The sequence below is a fragment of the Esox lucius genome, chromosome 24, assembly GCF_011004845.1.
Source record: "Esox lucius isolate fEsoLuc1 chromosome 24, fEsoLuc1.pri, whole genome shotgun sequence".
Taxonomy (NCBI): domain Eukaryota; kingdom Metazoa; phylum Chordata; class Actinopteri; order Esociformes; family Esocidae; genus Esox; species Esox lucius.
Window position 1 is genome coordinate 24,101,844 of NC_047592.1, and position 24,241 is coordinate 24,126,084.

The following is a 24,241-nucleotide window of genomic DNA, read 5'->3' on the forward strand; positions in this document are numbered from 1 at the left end:
GGAAAAACGCACAGCTACGTCAGGTTAGTAAAGGAACGAACAACAGGGTCAGTACGCCCTTGCATTGAGGACAACCAATTAGAGAAATGTTTTAGGAAGAGGATGTCTTTTTTGTAAAAGATAACAAGGAAAACAAATCGCTCTTGCAGAATGCATATCACATGGCCAATCATAATTAATTGTCCTCCGGGTAATGGTACAATTTAAAGGTGGAATATACTAAAGTTACCGAATCCGAATGAGTAAGTTCAGAGTTCTTGTGTTCACAATTTAAATTCTGAATTGAATCAGGATTTTGTAAAAATAATATACTTTTAATAATCATGTCATAGAGCTGTTAAATAAGTGTAGTAGGCTAAGTTTCAGACTTTATACTATGTGTTAGATTTCAAAAGTGACACAGGAATCCTCCTTAGATTACTGCTGTCACTGCATAAATGCCTGGCAGTTTTATTTTTCATAATCAATATTGGTGCAACAATAAGATACTTGCTTCTGAACTGAGGACTTTGGTCATCATTTGTCAAAGGTTGCTTCTCAGTCTCTCTCTCATGTGTGTGTGTGTGTGTGTGTGTGTGTGCGCGCACCTGTGAGTGTTTGATTCATCTGTGCATGTGTTAGAAGTACTTTAAGGTTTAGGCATTACTAGTTAGTTTAAAGATTCTGGAATTTTTGGCCACCTGTTGTAAAATTGGCACAGTCAAAGCCATACAGGTTCCCAAAAATTCTAACTTAGAATTTCATGGCTAACTGAGGTATGAAAGTTATTCTTCGTATATATTTTACACATACCGGCCAAAATGGGAGTCCAAAAAAACAAATCTTTTTAAGGGGTTAGGGTAGAGGGTCAGGGCTAGATTAAGTTTAGGCATAATGGGTATGATATAGAGTTGAAGTTTATATTAAGGTTATTCTAAGTGTTTAATTCAGGGTTAAAGAATCAGGGAATGTGGATATCTGGTCAGGGTTAGGTCTCAGGTTCCTGCAAGGACTGAAAAAGAAACGTGTGTGCACTTACGCTAATAACATCTACATAAATTCGATTCTGTACTGGTCCGTGCCAACTACATCACATTATCATAAACTATTTCATAATGTCCAACCTTGCAGCAGTATGATGCCTGCCTCTGACTATTATGGTTGTGACTAGTGATGGCCATTCGAGGCTTTATTAGCGTTCTTCTAGCAGCAGGATATTATGCTAGCAGCGCTAACACATATTATCTTTTTCAAAATAAAAGCCATCATTGAAATGTATAAGACAATATAGTTAACAGTGGGTACATTTTATGTTTAATGTCCGTTCCAATGTTGTTCTTGTCTGTTCTTTTTTACAGACTGGATTGTTAACTATATTGCCTTATACATTTCAATGATGGCTTTTATTGTGATAAAGAAAATCTGAGTGTTGCCAGCATAATATCCTGCTGCTAAAATAACACCCATGAAGCCTCGTTTTGCAATCACTGGTTGTGACGGGGCTCCATCCAGCCATGTATCTCTATCGCCACCTAATGGCAAAGTGTAGACATAATACCAAACCCAAACTCTGACAACAAGGGTTTACTTCTTAGACTGGGCATTTTTTAAAGATTTATATTTTGAAGAGGATTTTTTACGAGAGAGAGAGAGGTCAAATTTGAGCCCATGCTGCAGCATTACATATGTGAGCACCTCAGTGGACCACCTTAGGCTACGACAGTACTTGCCAAGCAGGGGTGAACATTAAAATGTATAGGTGGGGAGCTCCAAGTGTTTGAGCAGGAACTACAGAAATAGTCGTGGTTGAGGACGGATATCGTTTAGGGTACATGGTTAGTGTACATGAAGTTAAGGGTCAGTGTTGAGGAGAGGGGAAACTTGTGGTGTTGGTAACAACTACATGCGTACGGTTTTCAGAAGAAATAGAAAAAACACCACATCTTAACTCATTCGCATTTCCTGGATTGGTTTCCTTCAGGACTAGATAACAAACAGCCTATGTTAGGTTGTTATCAAGACCGCCTATGTATGCTAGAGTTAGCGTACAAACAGCATTAAGACATTACGGCAGGATTAGGGTTATGGTTGAACCAGGATTAGGGTTATGGTTGAACCAGGATTACGGTTATGGTTGAACCTATCTTGAACAGCAACTCTTACTCTAAATATAACTTAATTTCATCTCAATTTCTTTTTACTTCTCTAACCTATAGAATCAACCCTAACTATAGAGAAATAACCTTCACTCAATTCAATTTAAACAATCCCCACATCAGTCAATCAAGTGCTTATACAGATACCAATAATGAACAAATTGAGGTACATTGGCTGGGGGAAAAAATCCCTAGTAGAGTCAAAACCTAGTAAGAAACATAGAGAGCTGGAATCTGAGGAGCAGCCAGTCCTCTCCTGGCTATGGCAGGCAGAGTTTACAAGAATACATGACCACATCCATATTGCATGTTTAGATGACCAACAATTCAATAAACACAAGTGGGCTGAGTTAGCCAAATGAAGTGAATGGTTGTCTTTAGCCTTGTGTACAATGTAGAATGTTAGTTGTTTGTTTTTCTTTAAATGGTGTACACGTCATAAATTATCATGTCTTTCATTTTAAGCGTGTATAAATGCGCACATGCGCAGTGATTAATGGAAGTTGTTGAATGGTTTGTTTGGTGAGGACACTGCGTAGTGGTGAAGAAACAGTTGTTTGACCGTTTTAGCCTGTGTGGATAATTCAATATTTTTTGTTTCGTTCTACAAGTGTATTGGATGCTATTGGAGTAACATACATGTTTGAATTTGAAGATCTTTAAGTGGTATTCGTTTATCACGACCCCTGTGTCGGTTTCGCCTACTGAAGAGCACTAAATGAACAAATCTATGGGATTGTTATACAACACAAGTGTTCACGCGTCAAAACGACATCTGAAACTACCAGTGGATTAAAGTAAGTAGATTTTTGCCGTTACAGCAAGTCAAAAAACCTTCTTTCCATGGGTTACGAATTGATGACAAGTGCATGCACTTGCAACGCGGACGGTGGAATGTAAGAGAACACCGTCGGATGGAATAATGTAAAATGCTGGCTACGGATTTCAGTGTTCAGAAACCAGATGCCATGGATTAGACAAACCTTACCATTTAATTGTGTTTGGGACGTCTTTGTACAATTTGTGTAAATTCTATAGTTACAGCGGAATGCTGGGTTTTCGTTTGCCTTTGAAGTTTGCGTTCGTTTGTAACACAATAACTGAAGATGATTGAGCACCTAGATTGGCCACAAGAGGGTTGTCAGGCATACAGAAAAGACCTATGAAGAGAAACCGCTTAAATGTATAAATGCTAGGAGAGGAACATTTAAGACCGTTGACTGCAAAATCTAATGAAATAGGCAGTCTTATGGAAGATGATCATTTAAGTATTATTGAGAACAAGGAAAGAGGAACCTTACGAGGAATATCTGAACAGTTTGTAGTGCATAACACTTCAGTATTGAGATTCCTGGAAGAAAAAAAACATCATGCAGACCAAGAATACTAGTTTATGCCTAAAGTGGCAACTGCCCAGGAGTGTATTGGAAGGATTGAGGAGTGGATTAAAGGAACCAAAGTTCATGTGGAAATATCACACATGTGACAGAGGTGACACATGGACTGTGTCAGTAGTGTCTGTAGGGTTAGGGGTTAAGTCTGAGAAGTCTTAATGGAATGGAGTCTGTCAGCGGGCAGTCCTGTGCATCATCTGCATCAAGTGCACGCCTTAGAGAACCAGCGAAGAGGGACACGGTAAGAGCAAAAGCAGCTACAAAGAAACAAGAATGAAACATAAAAGCCCAGCTCTATGCAGAGAAGGAACAATTCAAGTTCGAAAACCACTAGAGCAGCCTAAAATCAAAGTATGTGAAGCGTTTGGGGAATCTCGGCAGCTGGGTAATACCAGGGCGTATGCTATGCAAAATACATTGCATGCGGAAGCTCTGCAGCAGAACAATGAGGATGAACAAGTCAATCGTGTTCCTTTATCGACTGAGCCCAAATGCGGGAAGTGGAGGGCTCTTTTAGAAGACACACACACCTTTTCCAGGAGCCAGAACCAGGATGTTCAGTGCACCAACAGAGTAACAGAGAACCTCTAGTGAGCCAGCAAAGTGATGATGAAAACAACAATGTTGATAACCTATGGAGAGTGATGCGAAGACAGGCGGACATCACAGAGTTGCTTGTTTGTAAAGCATCAGCAGTCATCTCAACTACCTCAGAGACATGCCCTATATTTCAGGTAGACACTCAATTTTAGCATTCAAGCACAATATTGACCCAGAAAAAAAAACTGTGCAAATGAGCTGTACTTTCTGAAACAATACACAGAGGGAGAGGTTAGGGATTTTGTTCAGAGTTACCAGCACCTGTCAGCAGATAAAGGCTACAGAGAAGCACTGTGATTTCTTCATGATAAATATGGAAATGAGCTGATGATTGCTACAGTATACATGGAAAAGGCATTAAATAGTCCTCTAATAAAGTCAGATGATGGGAAAGCCCCTCCGTACATTCTCACTGTTTCTAATTAGATTTTGCATTACCATGGAAGATATTGGCTACCTCAATGAGATGGACAACCCTACAAACATGAGCATCATAATCAACAAATTACCATACAAACCCAAAGAGTGATGGACAACTGTTGCATTTGAGATCCATGACAGAGACGACAGACGAGCCAGGTTCAGAGACTTTGTCAGACTTTTCAAAAAGCAGGCCAAAATCATCACAGATCCCCTTTAGAGATCTTCAGGAAACCGAACAGAAAGAAAAGAAGATTGCATTAGGAAAAAGGGCACTAAGAGACAAGAAAGGAAGTAGCTTCGTTACCAGCGTTACTCCAGATAAAGATCTACTAACAAACTGACATGCAAAGTGTGAAGGTACTGACATCCACTGCTGCTCTTACTGCTAAAGTCTATTTTGTGAGGAAAACCATGCTCTCGAATAATGTATTTTCGAATCAAAGACAGAATATGTTAAAGGAAATATGGGCTCTGCTTTGGCTGTCTGGTAGGAGGTCACCTCAGAAAAGACTGCAAAAAACGAATGCTGTGCCAGGTATGCTCGCAGAAGCATCCTTAGCAACTACACTTTTCTAAAAAAGAGAGCTTAAGAGGAAATGCATGAAAATAAAGTATACAGTGTAACCGTAGAACAGTCTAATGTCCATACTGCTTTGGTATCCCTGGACAATGAAATAGGTGTGAACTGGGGCCGGAGGAGTAGAATGTTTTTCAATTGTACCAGTTTGAATTAAGCCCAATTCTGCAAAGAGGCACTGGTTGCACAGCTGAACCTAAAGGGTAAGACCCCTGACATGATAAGCACCATGGGTCCTAAGAGGTTTGTGACCAGCTTCATTAGAAGTCAAATGGTTAGAGGAGAACCGGTTCATTGACCTACTTAGTCTTCACTCAAAAGACTATTCCTGTGAGAAAATAGAATATTCCAGTGCATAAGGACATTGACAGATGGCCGTATCTCAGAAGTGGGATTGTCCTATATTAATGCTGATGTGGGACTTCTGATAGGTACTAATGTTCAAAGGGCACTAGAGCCGTGAAAGGTAATAAACAGCAAAGACAATGTGCCCTATGATGTCAGAACATCTCATGGCTGGATTGTCAGTGAACCTTTAAGAGAGCATAAAGACTTTGATTTGGAAGAAGGCAATCAACCATGGGTTAAAATCAATAGGAGATCTATTAAACATGTGGAACAGCTATTGGTACAGCAGCTAAATCATGACTTCCCAGAATGTACCTGTGATGATGAATTAGAAGTACCTCAAGAAGACTGACAATTCATGGATTCTGTCTCATGCTCAATACACCATTCTAATGGTCACTACTACATAGGTCTACCCATGAAAAGGACACCAGTCAATATGACAATCTAAAGGCAGCTATGCCTAACCTTAAGAAACTCTGCAAGCCCCCAATATTACTTGGAGAGTAGAAGGCCTTCATGAACATCGTGTGAAGTTGCCAGATAAACCCCTGAACCATGATGATGGCAAACTGTGGTACATTCCTCACCTCTGAGTTTACCACCCACAAAAGAACCTAGTTGAACAACGAATGTCTACAAGAGTGCTGACAGGTTTCGGGCAGGAAAAGGTTGCCATGATGGCAGATATTGAAGTTATGTACTACCAGGCAGGAGTCCCTGAAGATGACACTGATCTTCTGTGTTTCCTGTGTTGGCCAGAGGGAGAACTTAGTCAGAACATGGCTGAATACAAATGTTTGTGCATCTGTTTGGTGCAACCTCATCCCCCAGCAGTGCCAACTATGCACTCCGACAGCAGAAGCTAATAGAAGCAAGTCATCACCTGAAGCTGTTGATACAGTTCTTAGAAACGTGTAGGGGATGAATGTCAAAATCAGTAAACAATGAAGGTCATGCAGTTAAATTGCAGAGAGAGCTTACAGAACTGTGTGCTACTGGAGGTTTCCACCTTACAAAGTGGATGAGTAACAACAATACATTTCTGACATCTATCCCAGAGAATGAAAGAGCCTAATTATGTCCTGCCTGTTGAGGGCACTTTGGAGTCCGACTCCTTCAAGTTCAGGGTAAACATGAAGAACAGACCCAACAAGAAGAGGGATCCTTTCAGTGAAAGGCACCATTTATGACCCACTACGATTTCTCTCACCAGTTATCCTTCTGATGAAGGTTTTCTTGCAGAAATTGTCTAAAGAGAAGGTGAGCTGGGATGAGGACATTCCAGAGGTCCTTGCCAAGACCTGGTCGAAGAGGTTGAATGACAAGCGAAAGTGGATATGGAACTGTCATATCTGAGGCTAACGAACAATGATGGTCGTGTACATTATGCCTTTATGATAGGAAAGTCAAGGGTAGTGCCGTTACAACAAACCACCACCCCACGGAAGGAACTAACTGCAGCAGTTGTTGTGGTAAAACTGGATAAGATGATACGACAAGAGCTGCAGCTGAAGCGGCAAGAGTCCACGTTTCTGTACAGATGGCACAGCCGTGTTAAAGTTAATTGAGAATGACACACTTTGTTTGTTGCCAACAGGATTGCTATGATTAGAGACAACCAAGCCTAGTCAATGGAGGTATTTCAATTCCATATTAAATCCAGCGGACTGTGCATCAAGAGCTCACAGGTCACAGCTGAGAAACTCAAAGAACGAGGACTGGATTTGTGGACCACCCGTCTTGGAGAGATCAGACGGTTTATGGACATTGAAAATGGTAACGGATGATGCTGAGGTTAGGAAAACTATCACTGTGAACTTAACCACCAAGTTATTTTGGGCCTATTGAGGTCAAGAGGATGAAGCACTGTTAAAAGATACAGTGTACTGTTTACTTGTATGACATCTAGAGCAATTCACCTAGAGGTGGCTCATTCCTTAGACACAGACTCATGTCTAAACATTATTTGTCTTTTTGTATGTAGAAGAGGGCAAGTATCAATCCTTGGTTCAGACATCGGCACACAATATGTTGCCACAGAGCATGAGGTGCTTGAAGCTATACAGCAGTTGAATCAAACCAAGATCAAAGATACTCTTATGCAAAAGGACATCCAATGGATTTTCAATACACCTGCTGGGTTTCATTTCGGTGGATTATGGGAAAAGCAGATAGGGACAGTAAAAAAGGTTCTACACTCCGTGCTCAAACAGCAGTGTATTGACAACGAATGTCTTCAGAACATGCTTTGTGAAGTGGAAGCAATTATCAATGATATACCGATCACAAAGTCATCAAACGATCCAAATTATCTGGAAGTGCTTATGCCCAACCACCGGTTGTTGATGAAGAAACAACCATTGATGCCTCCAGGATTGTTCCAAAGAGATACAAAGAAAACATAACTATTGTATGCTTAACGCAGGTGGAAACCGACTCAATACCTTGCAGACCTGTTTTGGAAATGTTTGGTCTGTGAGTATTTATCACTTCTTCAAGAGCGCCAAAAATGGATACAAGAAACTCAAACCTTGGCTCCTGCAGACATAGTTTTAATTGTGGATGATTCTGCCCCTAGGAATCCATGGGGTTTGGAAGAGTCATGTAGGCCACAGAAGACTGAAAAGGTTTGGTTTGTTGCGTGCTGGTCAAGACCAGGAATAATGTTTTAGAATGACCTGTAGATAAGTTGTGCATACTTCTTATAGCAGACACAATGTAAATTATTAATTTGCACTCTTTGTTATTAATTGTAATTGTCATCTTGCCTTACAATTAGGGTCTGGAATGTAAAAGCCAAATGAAGTGAATGGATATCTTTAGCCTTTTGTACAATGTTGGTGGTTTTTCTCTAAGTGCTGTAAACGTTTGTTTGGTGAGAACGTAGTAGCCTGTGGATAATTCTATATTTTTTGTTTCCTTCTACAAGTTTATTTGATGCTGTTGGAGTACCATACATGTTTGAATTTGGAGATAAAACTGTTAAAATAAAGTGTTACCCATTTATCACAATCACAACTCCGGTTTCGGTTTCGTGGATCGCCTTCTGAAGAGCACTAGATTAACAAAGCTATGGAATTGTATTACAACACAAGTGATTACTCATCAAAACGGCATCTGAAACTACCAGTGGATAAAGTGGATATTGCCGTTACAGGCAGTGTCCACAGTCTTTAGTCAGAATCCAGGTCAGCTGTGTAACCTGGAGGGCCAGGACGGGGTCGACCTGCTAGATCTGCAATCTCCCTGTCCTCTGGGTTACCACATTTTGTGATCCAGTGGACATCATCCCAATGTTTACATTGCTTATGAATAGAACTTTGGCCCTCCTCCTGGGGGCTATGGGGTTCTGGTAGATAATAGCGCTTGCAGTGCCAGGGCATTGGGTTCAATTACCATAGTGGGCCAGAATGGAATAAGTATGAAAATGTATACACTCAGAATTGCCTGTCACTCTACTAAACGATATAAACTAAATGGACATAATATTGTCATGCTGTGTAACAAAGGTTAGAAAGTGACAAAACAGAGCTGCTGTTATGAAACATTAAGAGGACAGTACTATTCTTGTACATGTGGGAGATCTTAAAACTGTATTGTATAATAACACCAATACAAGAACAAAGTATGGCAAGAAAACTTTTGGCTTTGCTGTCATCTTTGAACACAGAAGAAGCTGAAATTAGATTTACTCTGATTTTAAGTCAACTATGCCACTTTAGTTTTTTTCTTGTATCCCTTGATGCATTAAATAGTTATGTCCTCTAAACATTCCAGCTGTCTACTGGACCCTTTCTCACTCAACTACTGAAGGAGCATCTACCTGTCCTAAGCTTGGCTCACATGGTAAACACAATAAATGGCTCCTGAACCTCCACTTGTCTACCAAACTCTCCTCTGGCAGTCACTGCGGCAGCTCCCGGCCCCTCCAATTTGAAGGGATTGTGTCAAATGAAGAAGCCAGATCTCATTTGGACCTTGTGTTTAAAATGACAAATATCCCCTTTTCCAGGATTTGTGTTGAATGTTCTTCAATAAAGTTTTCTTTGTATATTTTACATTTGAGTAATTTAGCAAACACTCTTTGGATGAATTCATTTTAACGCCATAGAGGCTAATGGTAGGGAGCGATGGAAGCAAACATTTGAATACATCTAAACAAAGGTCATCAGATCCAAATCGAAAGATTGTCATACAGGTGTATAGATGAAATGCACTGTACATATGCGGGCATCTCTGACTTAGAATATTTGCATAATCTCAACTTGTGTTCCACTCTAGTTGTTTAAACACAATTTGGGCGCTGTAGATGAGTCACATAGAAGTTACTTATGATTCGACTTTTCAGCTGCCAACTAAAAAAAATGTACTACATAAAACCATCTGTAAAAATGTCATACTTTAATAATAATTGCAAACATAGCTTTTCTAAACATACAAAACAGAAAAAATCTTAGATACAGATAAGTACAAGTTTATTATAATAGTCAACAGCCGTGCTTCTTCACTCAGTGTGTAGTTTTTTCCCCACGGTGATATTGGTGATATACATAAAATATCTATCCAGGCATGGAACACAGCGAAGTTCTTGTAACAACGAACGGTTAATTGTAAAAATGCACTTAGCCGAAAGGGAAATGATCGTTTCTAGTATACAGGCTACCGTTGGTTGATTGGATGGTACCCCACCACCCTCTTCTGCCCCAAACGAGCGAACTCTAACTTGCACTTAAATCGAATTTCACTTACTCTCCCATTGACATCAGTGCATCAATGGAAGTTAGGAGTTAACCAAATAACGTAAGTGCTTTCTACAATGAAGTGTCTGTTAACCAGTGTACACTAGCTCATACCAGACCTAACCCTTGTTGGTTTACCCCACTCCTACTAGATACGTGCAATCTGATAACGCATTACATCTGGAGGCCTCAAAACAATTCAAGTAATCCTAAAACAAAACGGGAAAAAACATTTAACTAAGTCTAAGTCAACCATATACAGTAACACACCACCTTGCACATTATCATTTTTTTTAACAAAGTCTGCGTCTCAAGACGCCACCGCATTCTCTTCATAGTGGACTACTTTTGACCAGGGCCTTTTGGGATATTGATCCAGGTCAAAAGAAGTGTAATTAGCGATAGTGACATTTGGGACGCACATCAAAAACAAAAAGATTTATATATACCGCAATGCTACCACTGGTTTTAAATGCTCTTCGTTGAATGTATATGTAACCAGTTTAGAGACAATGCTGTGAGGGATTTCAGGAAGACACTGGAAAGTGCTGGGGATGTGGTCACTAAAGCGCCCACGAGCGTACATGCACGCACGAGCATGTTCACGCAATCACAGCTGTTGGGGGGGGGTTAAGGATTCCGCTTCGAGTTCAATCACAGTTATCTTAAATTCTTAACTGGATGCAGCGTACATAGTGAACTTTACGTAAGCAGTTTACACAAAATCAACATAGTGACAACTTTAAAACAACAACGAGTGGGAAAAGAGGGCAGGGGCAGAGCAATGTAACAAAGCAACATAAAGATATCGGTAGTGCTTCTTCCTCAAACCCTCTTATGTCGCATTTCAAACTGGAAATGAACACGCATTGCTTAATCGCCACCGTTTTTTGTCTTCTTCATCCTAACAAAACAACTCATCTACTCGTCATCCTCTTCGTCGTCATCCTCTTCCTCGTCCTCATCTTCCTCTTCCTCATCGTCATCATCGTCGTCCATGTTATTATTCATCACTGGTTTGGGGGCCATGCTTGGGGCTGCTACCTTGCCTTTACCGGATTTATAGTCAGCAACGTCCTGGAAGAAGAGAGGGAGGGAGGCTGGGTTTTATCAGTGGTTTCATGTTGTATCCCTATCTTGATGCAGAATTATAGCAATCATTTGACAAAAAATATATACATCTCTTAAGTGGCTTCCTCCCCTTATCTCCTTTTGAGCATGATATAGGAAACTTCCGCAAGAAACATATAGGCATATGGTCTGGTTTTAGTGGGTTATTTGCTTGGTAGATTATTATAGTTTGTATGAAACCCATGCAAGTCCTAATACCTAAACCGATAATGGATTAGGATCTGAATCAAATGAATAAATGATTGACGAATGAACTAATACATAGGTGAACTCATACCTTCTGATATTTGTCTTTGAGTTTGTTGGCCTTGATCAGGTAGGGCTGTTTGGTAGCATCAGTTAAGTTGTTCCACTGCTCCCCAAGTTTCTTGGCCACATCTCCGATACCTAGGCTAGGGTGCTGGGCCTTGATCTTGGGCCGGTGGTCTGCACAGAAGATGAAGAAACCAGATCTAGGAAGAAAGGATAATGATGATTATTTTATTATCAATATTGGCTTGATTCTGTTCTTTTGTCATGTTGGTGTGATACATACGGAGGTCTCTTCGGAGCATTTGGGTCCTTCTTCCTTCCCTTCTTGCCACCAGGGGCAAAGTGCATCATCTCATTGTCATAGCGCACTTTATCCTGCTTTGCCATGTCCTCGAACTTCCCCTTCTCCTTACCAGACATTGTCTGCAAAAATCAAATCATTCAAATCACTTCAATAATACCCACCAATAGATTTGGTACACACAAACAAATGGGATGCGTTCATTAGGTGTCTAAGGAAAAACACACCCAATTAGAGAAGTCTTATGCAAGTCTGATTTTGTTGTGAGAGTAAACATTCCATTATATATTTTTTAGGACAATTACATTGAATGCTTAATCCTTGAGGCCACCTTCAAAATGTTTTTGAGGTTTTTTTTACATGGTCGAGTAGATATGAGAATTTATAGTGCCACCTGCAGTAAGGAATAAGTAGCTGCCGCTTAACTTGTCGTGACTATGCTTTCAGAAAACATGCAGGTTCATACTTTATTGGAAAAACTGATTAAATTATTAGATTTTCTAATCAAACTGAATAGGATAAAACCTAATGGGTTAAATTGCTTTCTGTACCAATCAAATTGGGTGTGGGACACATAGGGTGAAGTTATGCATTGCCCAGGCACACTAGGTTGTGTGCTAGTGTTAATACAGATCTCGTCATCACTATCTGTAACCTACCACTATCTCTAACTTATCACTATCTCTGTAACTTATGAGCATTGAAAATAACTGAGTGTAAGGAATGTACCTCATTAGTCGGTCAGTAAATCTCTTGTCTTGCCTATATTATATCTGGTGAGTAATGACTTTGGATCAATATTAATCTATCTATTCTCACCTTCCATCTTCCGGAGCATTTCTTTGAGAACTCTGAGAAGTTCACAGGGATCTCAGGGCTCTTCTTCTTGTGCTCTTCCCGACAGGTCTGAACAAAGTAGGCGTAGGCAGACATCTTGCCTTTGGGCTTCCCTGGAGTGCCTTTAGCCATCCTAGTCACTGTGTGGGGCCTACTGGCGGTATGGAACTTGATTTGTTAATCGGTTGATTAATTGTCTGGTCAATATAGGCTCTGTAAAGGGAGGAGGGGAGAGAAGATGTGAAAGGGTTTAATCAATGATGTGCGTCCATTTTTCTTCTAGGAATTTGTCCCTGTACTTTGTGTGCTTGGATATTGTTAATTGATGACTTTGGTTATTGTATATATTGCTTTCTGAAATAGAAATGATTCATTCTTGTTTAGTCTGTGAAGACAGACAATTCATTTTGGAGTCTGACTGTGATTTTCATTTACAAATGAATAGAACAAAACATTTTATACAACAGAGCACAGGATAAGTAGGTGCAGCATGTACAATAGGGGATCCTGATAGACTAGGTTATAATCAGAATGTTGGGAACCTTGAATTGAATTCTAGAATAACAATTCATTATAGAATAAGAACTAGGTCTAGATGAATAAATTGTTCTAGAATTTGAATCAGTGTGAGAATCCAAAGGTGTTCTAATTAGCTATTGGCATTTGTAATTTAACTTACATTCTCTTTAGGTGACAATTTGAGACAATGTAGAATTGTTCTTGGAATTAGAGAAAGATTTGTAATTACAGAAATTGGATTAAATGGAAAGATGTTTCTAGGAGTGTGCTGCTGTGATGTCCTTTTAAGATCTGTTATATTGTATAAATGTTTGTTTAGCTTTTTGTGATTGTTTTGTAATTAGCTTTTTGTGAATTTGTGTATTGTGTAGATTGTGCATTTAGATATGTAAGTGTATATTGAGTATTTTGGTGTATTTTATGTGTTTATGTATTTTCATCTGTTTATGCAATGCTCTTATGTGAAAGAGACTTTAGGGCTCATTTTGAGCTCTTGCGATAAAGAAGTTTAAATTATATTATTGTATGTAGGGCAAATTGGTATGTCTAATTACAATGTAATATAAAACGCATTATTGAAAGTCTAAGGTTTTTCATTACATTTGTCAAAACACAAATAAAAATGTATTCATGAAATATTATGTAATAATGATTCATGTGAATTTATACTATGATATGTTGGAATATAATTCAAGTCTAATGTAAAAAGTATTGTTTCCATTTTTACAAAATAGCCTCTCATTAAAATCTCAACCTAATAAAGAAGCCCCCGCCATATTCTTCTCTCGCCACCGCCCACCTTCTTGTCATTAGCGATTTTTCTGGCTTTTATTTTCATATTTTTCCACTCCACAAACTTTACTTTACAGTATCCAACCCAACGCGAACTTAGCCTCTTCATACAAGCTATAGTATAGTGAGCGCTCCGACTCCGGTTACAATGTTGCGAGAGAATGAGAATCTTCAACTAGACTACACAGACAGAAAACAGAGAGGTCATCAACGCGAATTATTCATCTTCCATTTTGTGAAATGCGTCCTCATGAGAGAAACTCCTGTTTATTTTACACCTTCTTGCCTATTTTGATTTTACTTTGCCAAAAATGTTGTGACTTTTTCTGGTTTTAATTCGCCGCTCCGTACGGTAGCTTTCAGTCCCAGTTCATAGCGCCTAGTATAGGGCATAGCTGCTATACAGGCGAGGAGAGCTTGCTGTTCTTCACTGGAGCTCCCATTGAATAAAATGGCTTCTGTAGATCTAGCGAGGGGAAGGCTTATGACTATGTAACAAAGCGATACACACACCCTCCGGTTCCAATGGCTATAAAGATTAAATTAGTCCTTTAATTAAAAACAAAACAACGCAGTCAGATAAAACAAAGACCCCTCTTTTTATGTGGGTTAAAACATTTAAACTGTCATTGCGTATTTCGTGACATTTCACTGTTTTTTGAAGTTATACCCCTGACTGTCGCTTGGTGCATTGCTCTCGGTTAACAAAGACAGTGCGCCAGCCATTTCTAATGCGAGTCATCCTGGTGCAAGCGAGAAGTTGCCAAAATGAATAAAATAGGTGAAAATAAACAATCTTTAATGCAGAAAGTTAGAGATAAACCTTTCAAATGGGAAACGAAAAGGAGTTGTATTTTTCGTCCGTAGAGATTTAGTTTTTTCTCAAAATATTCCCCGTCCGTTCTCCGTGTTAGAACTGCCTCTCCTCAATGGTTTAAATGCCAGCCATTTTACTACATGGTGAGAGCGATCATTTGACTAAGGGGGATACAAATATCAAAAACACATTTCCGTCGACGGTATTAATATTTTCTTTATATGGATGAATGGAGATAATAAAGATGAGCAGAAAACGAACATTTACTCTAAGAATTTACAAGAATGTGTGTAGATGACATCGAAATTGCTTCGCAATAGAAGGACAGTGTTATTCGTAGACAGGCAATAGCCAGCCATATTCACAATGTTACACACAGCAGCGATGCGTGTGAGGAATACAAGCCTCTGAAAATTACAGTTTAATAACTTTTGGTTACTTTAAAAATCGGGAAAAACACATAGTCCAAGAAACATCTGTGACATGTCCAATTGCTTTATGGTAAATGACCGTGCAAAGAATAATAAAATAGATCAAGTCCATTTTCGGCAGATTTCTATCAATAACACAACTAATAACACATTATTAGGATAACAATTATCAAACACTATTTGACTGCAAGATTAATAACATCTAAACACATTTAAACTGTAATTGCACTAAAACAGCATACACACGCTAAAAAACAACATAATGTCACTTAACAATTATTACAAAAATACACAATTTAACACAACTAAATATTCTAAGTTATTACAATGAAAGTCATATTTTGTTAATATAATGTTATTATTGCATTATAAATGGCCTAACATAACAGTAGAACGTACCTGTATTGTTAACGATCAGTCAGTCTGGATCCTGGAATCCTACAGTCTCGCCTTTCCCGTGTCTTCTCTATCCATGTAGACTACACAGCCTCGCGCTAGCTCAATACGAGAACGGCCTGATTGGCTAGCAGCCGGGTCGGTTCAAAACAGCCTCGCAAACTGCTGATTGGACGTGACTTTACACACGCTCCAGATTTCTTGTTCCGGATTGGTAAAAAAGGAGGCATGGTCATACCCACCCCTTTCAAAAAGAGCCGCTGAGAAAAGTTTTTGAGTAGTATGGAGGAGTGAAGTTCAGGGTGCTACGGTAGGAGGTGTCTGTAGCAGGGCTATGGGGGCGATCTTTAATTACTGACATAAGAGAAGTTCAAAGAACATGTTGTAAGATTTTAAGAGACAGCTTTCTTTCTCAGATGAGACCTTGAAATAGGACATTATCTAATCTGTAAACATCTGTCAATTAATTGCATTGACAAGGGAAAGAAAGGGTATACTCTAATTTAATTAACAACTGTTTAATATTCCAACTCTAAAGAAACAATTATAATTCAATAGAAATTGTAGGCCTGTAGATTATTCATGTTACCAGGATAATTAACATATCATAATGTTTTAATAATTCTTAAATCACTAAAGAGTTAGATGCCTAACTTGTTCTCATTAATTTAAGAACAGGACCAGCAGATTGAACGTAATGCTTGGCCTGAGACATTCTGGGAGGAAATGAGTAACTTTCCTTAAAATCAGCTGGATGTGGACAGTTTTGACTGAATGTTTTTACTTTTAAAACAGTAAAAATAGAAACAGCCTACCTTAATGCCCAGTCCTGTGCTCTGCACCATCCTATGTATAGTAACAGTGCTGATTCATTTTAATCAACTTATTATATAAAATATTAATATTATAGCTACATGTTGTGTTTCGCAATCTCAAACATTAATGGATCAACTACACTACAGTTCAAATGTTTGGGGTCACTTAGAAATGTCTTTGTTTTCGAAAGAAAAGCAAATTTTCTGTCCATTAAAATAACATCAAATTGATCATAAATACAGTGTAGATATCGATAATGTTGCAAATGACTATTGTACTGCTGGACAGAGGCCCATTATCAGCAACCGTGTTCCAGTGGCACATTGTGTTTGCTAATCCAAGATTATCATTTTAAATGGCTAATTGATCATTAGATAACCTTTCTGCAGTTATGTTAGCACAACTGAAAACTGTTGTGCTGATTGAAGAAGGCTTCTTTACACTAATTGAGTATTTGGAGCATCAGCAATTGTGGGTTCGATTACAGGCTGAAAATGGCCATAAACAAAGAACTTTCTTTTGAAACTTGTCAGTCTATTCTTGTTGTGAGAAATGAAGTTTATTTCATATGGGAAATAGACAATAACCTCTAGATCTCTTACAACGCTGTTTACTACTAATGTGGGGATGCGGGGATGCCGAAAGGCAAGGGAGATGGCAGGCAATGACCAGCAAATCACGTTGATAGTTTACTCCTCCCCACCTGAGCCCCTCCTTAAGTCCTTGGTACAAAATGTGTAGTGGAAACAGAAAAGTCTAGAGCCAACATTAGCATACAGTGGATATAAAACGTCTTTACACCCCTGTTAATATGCCAGGTTTCTGTGATATAAAAGAATGAGACAAAGATAAATCATGTCAGAACTTTTTCAACTTTTAATGTGACCTACAGTGGGGCAAAAAAGTATTTAGTCAGCCACCAAGTTCTCCCACTTAAAAAGATGAGAGGCCTGTAAATTTCATCATAGGTACACTTCAACTATGAGAGACAAAATTAGAAAAAAAAATCCTGAAAATCACATTGTAGGATTTTTAATGAATTTATTGGTAAATTATGGTGGAAAATAAGTATTTGGTCAATAACAAAAGTTCATCTCAATACTTTATATAACTTTGTTGGCAATGACAGAGGTCAAAGTTTTCTGTAAGTCTTCACAAGGTTTTCACACATTGTTGCTGGTATTTTGGCCCATTCCTCCATGCAGATCTCCTCTAGAGCAGTGATGTTTTGGGGCTGTCGCTGGGCAACACAGACTTTCAACTCCCTCCAAAGATTTTCTATGGGGTTGAGATCTGGTGACTGGCTAGGCCACTCCAGGACCTTGAAATGCTTCTTACGAAGCCACTCCTTCGTTGCCCGGTGTTTGGGATCATTGTCATGCTGAAAGACCCAGCCACGTTTCATCTTCAATCCCCTTGCTGATGGAAGGAGGTTTTCACTCAAAATCTCACGATACATGGCCCCATTCATTCTTTCCTTTACACGGATCAGTCGTCCTGGTCCCTTTGCAGAAAAACAGCCCCAAAACATGATTTTTCCACCCCCATGTTTCACAGTAGGTATGGTGTTCTTTGGATGCAACTCAGCATTCTTTCTCCTCCAAACACTACGAGTTGAGTTTTTACCAAAAAGTTCTATTTTGGTTTTATTTGACCATATGACATTCTCCCAATCCTCTTCTGGACCATCCAAATGCTCTCTAGCAAACCTCAGACGGGCCTGGACATGTACTGGCTTAAGCAGGGGGACACGTCTGGCACTGCAGGATTTGAGTCCCTGGCGGCGTAGTGTGTCACTGATGGAAGCCTTTTTTACTTTGGTCCCAGCTCTCTGCAGGTCATTCACTAGGTCCTACCGTGTGGTTCTGCGATTTTTGCTCACCATTCTTGTGATCATTTTGACCCCAAGGGGTGAGATCTTGCGTGGAGCCCCAGATCGAGGGAGATTATCAGTGGTCTTGTATGTCTTCCGTTTTCTTGTAATTGCTCCCACAGTTGATTTCTTCACACCAAGCTGCTTACCTATTGCAGATTCAGTCTTCCCAGCCTGGTGCAGTTCTACAATTTTGTTTCTGGTGTCCTTTGACAGCTCTTTGGTCTTGGCCATAGTGGAGTTTGGAGTGTGACTATTTGAGGTTGTGGGCAGGTGTCTTTTATACTGATAACAAGTTCAAACAGGTGCCAATAATACATGTAACTAGTGGAGGACAGAGGAGCCTCTTAAAGAGGAAGTTACAGGTCTGTGAGAGCCAGAAATCTTGCTTGTTGGTAGGTGACCAAATACTTATTTTACAATGTGATTTTCAGGATATTCTTTCTCATTTTGTCTCTCATAGTTGAAGTGTACCTATGATGAAAATTACAGGCCTCTCTCATCTTTGTAAGTGGGAGAACTTGCACAATTGGTGGCTGACTAAATACTTTTTTGCCCCAATGTATAATGTGAACAATTCAATTGAAAAACTGAATTCTTCAAGGGGAAAAATGAAAAATAAAACCTTACAATAACCTGGTTGCATAAGTGTCCACACCCTCTTATAACTAGGGATGTGGCTACGTTCAAAATTAACCAATCACATTCAAACTCATGTTAAATAGAAGTCATTACACACCTGCCATCATGTAAAGTGACTCAGATTAAGTTCAGCTATTCTAGTAGGATTTTCCTGACATTGTCTTAGTTGCATCTCAGAGCAAAAGCTATAGTCTGCAGAGAGCTTCCAAAGCATCAGAGGGATCTCATTGTTGAAAGTTATCAGTCAGGAGAAGGGAACAAAATAATTTCCAAAGCATTAGATATACCACAGTGAAGACAGTCATCATCATGTGGAGAAAATATGGCACAACAGAGACATTACCAAGAACTGGATGTCCCTCCAAAATTTAAGAAAAGACAAGAAGAAAACTGGTTATGGAGGCTTCCAAGAAGCCTACAGCAACATTAAAGGAACTGCAGGAATTTCTGGCAAGTACTGGCTGTGTGCTACATGTGACAACAATCTCCCGTATTTTTCATATGAATGGGCTATGGGGTAGGGTGGCAAGACGGAAGCCTTTTCTTACAAAGAAAAACATCCAAGCCCAGCTGAAGTTTGCAAAAACAAACATCAAGTCTCCCAAAAGCACGTGGGAAAATGTGTTATGGCCATAATTCCAAAAGGTATGTTTGGCGCAAAAACAACACTGCACATCACCCAAAGAACACCATACCCACAGTGAAGCATGGTGATGGCAGCATCATGCTTTGAGGCTGTTTTCCTTCAGCTGGAACCAAGTCCTTAGTCAGGTTGGAGGGAATTATGAACAGTTCCAAATACAAGGCAATTTTGGCACATAATCTTCATTAGAAAGCTGAAGATGAAGTTCATCTTTCAGCACGACAATGACCCAAAGCACACATCCAAATCCACAAAAGCATGGCTTCACCCGAAGAAGATTAACGTTTTCAAATTGCCCAGCCGGAGCCTAGACCTGAACCCAATTGATCATCTGTGGTGTGACCTGAAGAGGGCTGTGCACAGGAGATTTTGCAAAGAAGAGTGGGCAAATATTGCCAAGTCAAAATGCGCCATGCTAAGACTCTTACCCAAAAAGACTGTGCTTTAATAAAATCAAAAGGTGCTTCAACAAAGTATTGGTTTAAGGGTGTGCACACTTATACAAGCAGGTTATTGTGAGTTTTTTTGTTTATTTTTTCCCCCTCGAAGATTTCAGTTTTTCAATAGAATTGTTCACATTATAGGTCACATTAAAGGTGGAAAAAGTTCTGACATGATTTCTCTGTCTCATTCTTTTACATCACAAGAACCTGGCATTTTAACAAGGGTGTGTAGACTTTTTATATCCACTGTAAATCACTGGGGTAGCCCTGGTACCGGGGTAAAGCACCAGTAGAAATGCAGCAATAGTCTGGACTTTGGGGTAAAACACCAGTGTTTGGCACCTGTGGAAACGGGGCATAAACAAATCCCCTTCCGTTGGACTCACAAAGTCCCATATTCACAGGGGTGTTTTCCTCCCTCACCTTAATCAGGTAAGTCAAACAAAGCACATACCCAAACACTTCCCCCTACACATGGTAGGTGTTGAAAAGGACAGAAACAAGAACAAGACAATGCAACTAGTCTCAATGTTAATATGACCAAGCATGATATCCATGTATTGGTGTAGCGTATGTGTGGACATAGGGCGAATGTGGTGCACAGCCACATGGTCACATACTGCCTTCCCAGAACAGCACAAACTGGCTCCAACAGTTTGGAACATCATTAAAAAAAGTAAACACACCGATCAGGAACGTTCTTCAGCAGGTAGGTGGGGATGTTAGACACCACCAGTGCCAACTCAGTAAAACATCACCAGCAGACGTACAGAGCCCACACTGCAAGGTGCAAATGACTAAGTACCTTAAAAAATAGGAATACCAGGTGTGACGTCATGAGAGGCTACACAGCTCTTAGCGGGACTGTTGAATTAGTGCGAGGACACAAAGCTCAAGTATGAACAAGGATTTTATTATAGTTCTAAGGGATTAACAGAAACAGCGTGTCAAATTAAAAAAGGTAACTCAGGGTCAGGTCTACCTTCAACAGAAAACTTAAATGACGCCTCTTCTTGGCGGTAATCCTGATTTCCTCAGGTAAGTAAACAGTCTTTTCAATCTTACTTTACTGGGTGTCCTAGCCCGAGGCTATTCCAGTTGTAAGTCCTTCTAATGTCTGGTGGTGTTTCCAGCCTTCCGTTTTCCTCACTGGATACGATACTGGAGCGGTCTGGTCCTTCCCAGAACGCACAACCCGCAGCTTGTCTCCCAACAAAACCCCTCTCCCACTAACAGTGTCTCTAGTCCTTAAAACCCTTCAGATCATCAAACCCTGATCAGTCTCAGGTGTGCGGGAATGCCATGTTTTGACGGGTGGAGTTCCCGACTCCACCAGCAGATAGAGCCATCGCTGCTCATGGTTGTAGCCATCTCAGGGGGATGTAGCACCCTTCCAGGACACAGCCTCTCGTGACATCACACAGGTTACAGTACTTTGAGGAGTCTGTGAAATTTGGGATAAGGTACTGTGGACAGATTAGAGGGGACAAAGATTAACATGTACCAGAGGGATTGCAAGAGGTTTGTAAGGGAGAAAAAAAGATAGCATACTTGCTAATGCCACAGTGCTAATGGAGACGCTCTGTATATACTAACAGAAGAGAAGTCGGAGGAGATTTTGTTAGATGTTACGAGACAGCTCTTATCTTCAGGTGAGTAAGGGGACGATGTGTAAACTGATATAAGCAGTTCCTTCGAAAAGTATTTAGACCCCTTCACTTTCTCCAGATATTTTGGTTTTATGGACTTGTGCAGTCCATATCAGTCTGCATACAATACCACATAATGTTAAAGCAAAGAAATGAGTGCTAACTTATTGAAAATTAAAAACTAAAACCAAAATATTGATTGGAGTCCACCTTTGGCAAATTCAATTGATTGGACATGATTTAAAAAGTCCCATGTCTCTATATATGGTCCCACGCATTAAAATTTATGTCAAAGCAAAAATCAAGCCATGATATCCAAGGAACTATCTGTTGACATACCAAGATGAAATGGTGTTGAGGCATGATCTGGGCTTCTGTGAGAAATGCTAACGCAAGTTCAGAGGAAATGAAAGAAGATCACCAAAACTCTTCCTAGAGATGAGCATCTGGACAAACTAAGTAACTGGTAAAGAAGGGCCTTGGTCAGGGAGGTGACCAAGAACACAATGGCCACTCTAAGAGAGCTTCAACATTTCTCTGCAGAGATGTGTAGAACCTGCCAGAAGGACAACCATGTCTGCCGCACTTCCTCAATCAGGCCTTCATGGTAAAGGGTCTAGATGGAAGCCTCTAATGAGTAAAACACATATGACATGTGACCTGAAGAACGGAAGAAAAATGTTCTCTGGTCTGATGAAACCAAAACTGGAACATTTCTGTTAGACAATAATACCTGATAAGCTGAAATAAGATATTGAGCAGGTCAATCATTTAAATCAGTGGAAGGGATTAAGCTGCATTATGTAATTGGTCTGTCAGAAAGGGTCTCAAAAAAGGTCTGTAAGAAATAATCTATTAGTAGGCCATTCCAGGAAATTGAGGAAATGCAACCAAACACAGAAGTCAGAACTTCTTATGCAGCTTTTCTTACAACTTGACACTTTTTTCCACGTAGAATCAGTTTAAGAAGAATACAATTAGAAAATAATTATGTTTGCACAATGTGGAAATGTGTATTTAGATTCACCACATAAAAAACTAAGATTAAAAACTATTGGGAGCACATCATTGTCAAGATATGATTGGGTATTAGCCCTTAATCAATGTTGCCGGTTACTGTAAATAAGTTAAACATAAAATGAACATGAAATCCTGTGGAGGGTGCTTCGGGAATATGGGGTCCTGGGTCCCTTGCTAAGGGCTGTCAGGTCCCTGTACGACCGAAGCAGGAGCTTGGTCCGCATTGCCGGCAGTAAGTCAGACTTGTTCCCTGTGCATGTTGGACTCCGGCAGGGCTGCTCTTTGTCACCGGTTCTGTTCGTAATTTTTATGGACAGAATTTCTAGGCGCAGCCAGGGGCCGGAGGGTGTCAGGTTTGGGGACCACACGATTTTGTCTCTGCTCTTTGCGGATGATGTTGTCGTGTTGGCCCCTTCAAGCCAGGACCTTCAAGATGCACTTGGACGGTTTGCAGCCGAGTGTGAAGCGGTGGGGATGAAAATCAGTACCTCCAAATCCGAGGCCATGGTCCTTAGTCGGAAAAGGGTGGCTTGCCCACTTCAGGTTGGTGGAGAGTGCCTGCCTCAAGTGGAGGAGTTTAAGTATCTAGGGGTCCTGTTCACGAGTGAGGGAAGGAAGGAACGGGAGATTGACAGACGGATCGGTGCAGCTTCTGCAGTAATGCGGTTGATGTATCGGTCTGTCGTGGTGAAGAAAGAGCTGAGCCGCAAGGCGAAGCTCTCGATTTACCGGTCAATCTACGTTCCTACTCTCACCTATGGTCATGAGCTTTGGGTCATGACCGAAAGGACAAGATCCCGGATACAGGCGGCCGAAATGAGCTTTCACCGCAGGGTGGCAGGGCGATCCCTTAGAGATAGGGTGAGAAGCTCGGTCACCCGGGAGGAGCTCAGAGTAGAGCCGCTGCTCCTCCACATCGAGAGGGGTCAGCTGAGGTGGCTTGGGCATCTGTTTCGGATGCCTCCGGAACGCCTTCCTGGGAAGGTGTTCCGGTCCCGTCCCACCAGGAGGAGACCCCGGGAAAGACCTAGGACACGCTGGAGGGACTATGTCTCCCGGCTGGCCTGGGAACGCCTCGGTGTCCCCCCGGAAGAGCTGGAGGAAGTGTCTGGGGAGAGGGAAGTCTGGGCATCTCTGTTTAGACTGCTGCCCCCGCGACCCGGCCCCGGATAAGCGGAAGAAGATGGTATGGTATGGTATGAACATGAAATCCACATTACACAGTTCAAATTACACAGCCCAGTGGTCCCTCAGAGGGTGGTTCAATTAGCCAGCACTGTCCAAGGTTAGAGGTTAATTTAATCGGGTTGCCTTGTACCATCTTGCTCAAGCGACAATTGTTGGTGGCTTAGGTGCCTGTAAACTCAAACGAAATAAAAGTCTAGAGTGTGTACCTTAAGGTCTGTTTATGGTAGGTTTATGGTACACAATTTCATATAGGCTAAATGGAATAGGAAATG

At 40.4% G+C, this 24,241-nt stretch overlaps 1 protein-coding gene across 1 annotated transcript; it reads right to left on the reverse strand.

Annotated features, from left to right (window-relative positions):
• Positions 1 to 9,864: 9,864 nt before the first annotated feature.
• hmgb3a (high mobility group box 3a) lies at positions 9,865 to 15,799 on the reverse strand. Its single transcript, XM_010899834.3, has 5 exons — positions 15,699 to 15,799; positions 12,723 to 12,953; positions 11,886 to 12,025; positions 11,628 to 11,802; positions 9,865 to 11,296 (listed from the first exon to the last, which is right to left on the reverse strand). Exons 2-5 carry the CDS (start codon positions 12,870 to 12,872, stop codon positions 11,141 to 11,143), a joined length of 621 nt encoding a protein of 206 aa, XP_010898136.1. The 5' UTR covers positions 12,873 to 12,953; positions 15,699 to 15,799; the 3' UTR covers positions 9,865 to 11,140.
• Between the last annotated feature and the right edge of the window lie 8,442 nt (positions 15,800 to 24,241).